The sequence below is a fragment of the Mirounga leonina genome, unplaced genomic scaffold (assembly GCF_011800145.1).
Source record: "Mirounga leonina isolate KUSES-001 unplaced genomic scaffold, KU_Mleo_1.0 Mir_125, whole genome shotgun sequence".
NCBI classification, from domain to species: domain Eukaryota; kingdom Metazoa; phylum Chordata; class Mammalia; order Carnivora; family Phocidae; genus Mirounga; species Mirounga leonina.
In genome coordinates this window covers 32,569,396-32,575,395 of record NW_023270305.1, presented here as the reverse complement: position 1 = coordinate 32,575,395, position 6,000 = coordinate 32,569,396, and the positions used below count along the sequence as shown (strand labels likewise).

The 6,000-nt window shown below is 49.5% G+C and overlaps 1 protein-coding gene across 2 annotated transcripts in view; it reads left to right on the top strand.

The window, feature by feature from the left end:
- The first annotated feature begins 730 nt into the window (after positions 1 to 730).
- KCMF1 (potassium channel modulatory factor 1) overlaps positions 731 to 6,000 on the top strand; it is a 76,381-nt gene continuing 71,111 nt past the window's right edge. Inside the window, exon 1 of one of the 2 annotated variants that reach the window (XM_035001180.1) lies at positions 731 to 915. In XM_035001180.1, coding sequence (XP_034857071.1) covers positions 900 to 915 — 16 coding nt within the window. In that variant the 5' untranslated portion in view covers positions 731 to 899. The remainder of the gene's footprint in view (positions 916 to 6,000) is intronic. The other variant, XM_035001181.1, reaches the window with a different exon arrangement.

Below are 6,000 nucleotides of genomic sequence, written 5' to 3'. Positions count from 1 at the left end.
CCGCAGCCTCTCCTCGGGGCCGGGGCTCGCAGTTCGCTTCCCCGGCCGGCAGGACAGACATGCGCCCCAGAGCCAGAGCCCCTCGGGGCCCGCAGCTCGTCGCCGGGCAGCGCCCGCCGCCCGCGGTCAGCCCAGCCCAGCCCAGCCCAGCCGGCGGGGGCGCCCACGGCCGGGGCCCGCGTAGGGCCCAGACGGAGCTGGGGCGGCCGGGTAGGCGGGCGCCCTTCGGGCCACGCGGGCCGGCAGTACCGGCGAGCAGCGGGCGCGGGCGGCCGGGCATTTCCTCTTCCTCCCTACGCGCTGCGTGGCGGCGCGGCGGCGGCCAGGCCAGGCCGAGGCCGGGCTCGGGCGCCCGACCACGGCCTGCTGGCGAGCGCGGGCAGGCGCCGCGCCGCCCCCGCCGCGACCGCCTGCCGCGGGGTCTCCAGGCGGCTGGGCCCGGCGCGGGCAACGAGAGGCGGGGCCGGCGTGCGGGCGGCGGAAGGAGGCGGAGGAGGAGGAAGAGGAGGAGGAGGCGGCGGCCGGGAGCCGGGGGAGAGGGGCGGGGGGTGGGTCGGGGGAGGGGAGGAGCGGGATTTGCGGAGCGCGGCGCCGCAGCCGGGAGCCGGCGGGCCCGAGAGTGACCGAGTCACGGCGGGCGCCGGCGGAGCCGCGGCGTCGGACCCGCCTCCTGGAGGAGCTCAGCCCCGGCCAGGCCCGGCCCCATTCCCGCCCCGCGCCGCCTCCCCGCCGCCGCCGCCGCCGCCGCCGCGGGAGCGCTCCCCTGCCCACCCCGCCCCCGCGGCCGAGCCCGGGAGTCGAGTGGGAGTCGGCCGGCCGGCGCGGGCAGCGCCGGGACCCCGCCGGGGACACTGCAGCCGGAGCCCGGGAGGGGCCGCGCCGCCACCGTCTGAACTAGGATGTCCCGACATGAAGGTGAGAGGAGCCCCCGCCCCCACCGCCCGGGCCTCGGCCTACCCCGCCCGGGCCAGGCGCCGCGGAGGGCGGCCGGGAAGCGGCGGAGACTTCGGTCGAGCCCGAGCCGGGCCCGAGGCGCCTGGCCTGGGTGCGAGCGAGCGAGGGCGGAGAGCCGTGGCGGCTCTGCTGCCGCCGCCGCCGCCACGGCCGCGGCCCTGAGCTGGGCCTGGTGCCGGAGGCGGGGCGGCCGGGCCGGCCGGAGGGTTTGCACTGTCATGGGGCGGGGGAGGGGGAGGGGAGTCGGCGGGGCCCGTTACCGGCGGGAGCCCGGCCCTCGGGACTGATACCGGACGCCGCGGCCCGCCTGGCCGGCCCCGGAGCCGCGGGCTCCGGCGCGGCCTAGCGCTCCCGCCGCCCCGGAAGGGCTCGGTGCGGCCGCCGAACGGGGCCGCAGGCGGCGGCGGGAGACAGAGGAGCCGTCCGTGGACCCTGCAGGCGCGTCCGGTCGCCGGGAGACGACGAGCAGTGCCCCTGCCTGCGGGCAACCGCGGGGCGGGCGGGAAGGCTTTGCGGCCGGGGAACGGGAAGCCCCCGCCACCCGGAGCCCGCCCCGGCCTCGCGGCTAGGCCTCGGCGCGTCCCTGGGCTCGGGTAACCAAGTTCCCGGGGCGGATCCGGCCCGGCCGGGGCGAGTAAACTCCCTGCTCGATCGCCCGGTCAGAGCGGGACTCGCTCCGGGCGGGCCGCGGGCCCCTCGCCCTGCGTGCACTACCTACCTAACCAGGTTTCGGTAAATGACCGCGGCGAGGTCTGTTAATGGTCAGGGGGCGTTTTGGACTTGTTTTTCGACCCAAAAACATGATTGGGGTACAGTTGCAAATAAGCAGACAGTTCTAGCCCAGTCCCAGGGCACAAAGAGAAACATGTTTAGGACCGATGTATAGGCGTTGAGCCGGTAAAAAAGAAGTTAACTTCAATTTACTGCCATATGGTTTAGAAAAGGGGGAGGGGGTTGTGTTTTCTTTGTTTCACTACCCCAGGTCTTTAAATAAATAAAAAAAAGTGTTAAGAGACTTGGCGAAAAGTTTATCCTGGTAAGGTTAATGCAAGATTGTAGAAGTGGCTTGCAAGTTGTGTACTCTTGATTTTAAAATCCTGTATAGGTGATGTAGGAGTGGAGAAAGTTTAGTGAGTCAGATTACTGTGTGCTTCACACCATTGCAAGGGTTTTCTTAGGGAAATGCAGGCCTTAGAATTTCGAGGTTGAAAAACTCAGGTTGATTAAAATTATATTTAGAGCAAGTTTCAGAATTTGTATTATTAATTGCAGTGTTGAGATTGACTCAAAGAACATTTTGTGTTCAAGGATTCTGTATTTTAAAAGGCTCAAAACTAAATACCGTCTTCACTTACTGTGTGCAAGTGTTGGACATTTTGAGATAATAAGGTATTTCGGCTCATGGAAATATTTGGAAACTATGCCCATTTTCCCAACTTTTCCTACTTAATAGGAGTGTATACTCTTATCTCTGTAATTTAAAAGAAGTTATTAAAGCTACAACCAAATTTTAATTTGGGATCTTGAAGTTTATGTCAGATGCAGTCGTGTGTACATGGACCACCTTCAAGACAAAATGAAACTGAGCATGGCTGCAGGCTCTCTTACTCATAAGAACTGGGAGAGTTAAAACTACAGAATCAGCAGTGGAAGAATTGATTTGAGACCCATTCTTTGGCTTCAGAATAACATCCAGATAGTTCCATTCTAATTGAATGGTGTCCTGGGAAGATTCCTTTACCAGTAATCTTTTAGAGTAATTAAAATCCCACAGTGTGAACATTCTTGAATGTAACACAAATTCTGTAATTTAAGCCCATTTCCCCCTATTTGGTCCTGTGGAAAGGCATATGGTTTTGAAACTTATGTTACTTTTTAGTTACTTGAATATTACTGAACCTCAGCACATTAATAGCACACTTTTTCTGGTAACTTACATAATGCCAGATGTTTCTGAAAAAGGAACATTCCTCTAATCCGCCAGTTGAAGACTTACAGTACAATATTTGACAAGTGATTATCTTTTAAGGGGCTAGTTTATGGCCTAAGGCAGGAGTGGCAGTCTCATTAAGAATCACATTTAATTCATTAGATGCATGTTTTGTGGAGTATTAGTTGAGGCTGCCATTATTTTCATCAGTAAAAATTTAATCTATCGACAAATGCAGAGTTTGACACCCTCACTATTATAGTTCTTTCCCCGCTTTCCTCTTTTTTGAGCAAGCACATCCCATTTCTTTTAGCATTTCTTTAGTGGTATGATTTTTGAGCTCTTTTAATCATCTATCCAATCTCCAAATTCTCTGTGGTTCTTGTTTCCTTTCACCATGTGACCCGGAACTGGATGTGGTAGTCTGGTAAAAGATCTGAAATGTGCTGCCTGTAATGTTGTATTTGGATTGTGCTACCTTTTCAGGGCCTTCCGAATGCACGTGATTTGTTACTTTGTCTTTGTGCCCACCCTAAAGAGTTGAAGGATATTATATGTAATGATGTAACTTTGGACAACACAGCCCCAAGATGGACATCTGTCAAGCTTAGAGTCTCAGCTCTGTGAAGCAGTGGACCACCTCTGAGAAAGGAGATGCAACCAGGAGCATAAAGAAATGCTCTAGCTAGGGTTCAGCGTACTTTTTCTGTAAAAGGCCAGGTGGTAGATATTGTGGGCTGGGTGTGCCGTTATGGTCTCTGTCAGCTCTGCTGTTGTAGTACAGAAGCAGCTATGGACAACATGGAAATGAATAAGCACAGCGTTGTTCCAATGAAAACCTTATTTTTGGATGCTGACATTTGAATTTCATATAATTTTCATATGTCATAAAATGTGTCTTTGTTTTACCATTTAAAAAAGGTAGAAACCATTCGTAGCTTGCAGGCCATACAAACGCAGGAGGTGGCTGAACTTGGCCCAGTTTGGCCTGTGGGCTATACTTTGCCTACTTCTTTTCTCAACTAGAGCTTTAGAGAGTTGGTGGAACTGGAATTGTTGGGAGCCCATAAAGGGCCCATTCTTTTTTAAGATGTATTTTTTTTTTTTAAGATTTACTTATTTGAGAGAGAGAATGAGAGAGAGAGAGCACATGAGAGGGGGGAGGGTCAGAGGGAGAAGCAGACTCCCTGCTGAGCAGGGAGCCTGATATGGGACTCGATCCTGGGACTCCAGGATCATGACCTGAGCCGAAGGCAGTCGCTTAACCAACTGAGCCACCCAGGAGCCCAAGGGCCCATTCTGCTTGGTATTCATTCCATCGTTTCCTTTGGGTGATGGTAAGTTCGGTCCATGGTCTGTACCTCGGTTTCCAGCATGCACCCTGTAGATCGGTAGAGAAGTAATTGTTCTTGAGGGTGGGAAACAGGCTTTCCAACTTCCCAAGACCCTGTCTGAGTGGAGACAGTAGTACTCTGTATTAATTAAGTCTCCTGCTTGCCCACTATGACTTTTCTAGCCAGAATTCCATTTTTCCAGCTTCTAATTCTCTTTGTAATGTTCTTGTCTTGTTAACAAACCTTTTACATCAGTGCTGGGTCACTTTGTGTTCACCATACCGACACCATCTAGTTCCATGTTATACACAGTGAAACCAATCATTGCCTTTTTTATTTGTAAGAATATTTTTTTAATGTTTCACTACGCACTTTCTTTTGAATATGTTTAAAAAATAAGAATGTTATTCAGAGCTTAAAATCCATTTAATAGCTTGGCAAATTAAAAACATGTCAAATTACTCAGTGCTTATTAGCTAAAATGAAATTATGAATGTTCTTGCATGAGTTCAAGCCTAATTGATTACCTGCAGTTAGGAACACATTTATTGCCTTAATTCAGTCAACCTTTTTTCAAGTTGTTAGTATATATAGGGCACTTTGCTAGGAACCACGGAATGTGGGGGTGAATGAATGAGACCCAGCTCCTCACCTTAAATTTGGTGGCACAGCATCCACAGACAAATGTGAGACATGCCATAGGAATGGATAAATTAATTGATAACAAAATAATTACCAGCTTTTTTTTTAACCGAATTTCCCGACTTCAGAGAGGGAATCTGTTTTTCTTCAGTGCCTTCTTAACTTTTTGGTGGGCTACTCTTGATTTTGGAAAAAATTGGAGATTTCACATAGAGTCCTTTACTGGATTTATATTTCCCCTAGTTTTTAGAAGATTTTCATATGTAAAAATGATAGCAAGTAAGTGAACAGGTAGGTGATCATATTGTTATTCCCAGAAGCAACTGATACTGTTTATTTTCCAACTGTAAAGTACAGAAGTAGGTAGGCCATTAATCTAGCTTTTGAAAGTTGTACCATTTTTTGACATTTTGCCACTGTTGTTAGTAGATTTAAATTTTCTCTTCTCTAAAAAATGTTATCTGACCCTAAAGCATACAGGCAGATGATCCCAGAGTGATGTGCAATAACTTTGTTTTTAGGATTTGGGAACTGCAAAGCCAGGATTGGTAATTGGCTTGTGATTTTAATGTGGTGACTTTTGCCTTCCTGTAAGTGAAGTAAATTGACTCCCACTGAAAAGATTTTTACCAACATGTCAGACCATTTATTTTATTTTAACTATGATCTGTTAAAAGATTATGACATTCTTAAGACTTTTTCAATTCAAGAAATCGTGAATTACATTTACCTTGACTTTCAATAAAAGATAGATAAGAATGTAAATATTTTAATTTCTGGGGTCTTCGATTTCATGATTTCATAAAACTGACTTGGGAACTCATTTTCCCCATATTTTGACATTCGTGTTTAAGTTAAAATGTCATAAAATATAATTTTCTTATTTTAAATTGGAAATTTAATCTGGAAGAAATTCCTTTCAGTCTTAGGATTTTAAGATGTATTAGCAGCAATCTTGTTTAAAGATTGAAAACTTTTTTACAATAAAAACTTAATACACTTCTGATGTGAAACAAATCCCTAGGTTAAGCTTGCAATATCTTAAAAATGAAGAAATCTGTGCACTTATGAGTCATAATTTTCAAAACATCAGCTTTATAACATTTACCATATACATTTGCTGAGGTTTACAGGTTTTTG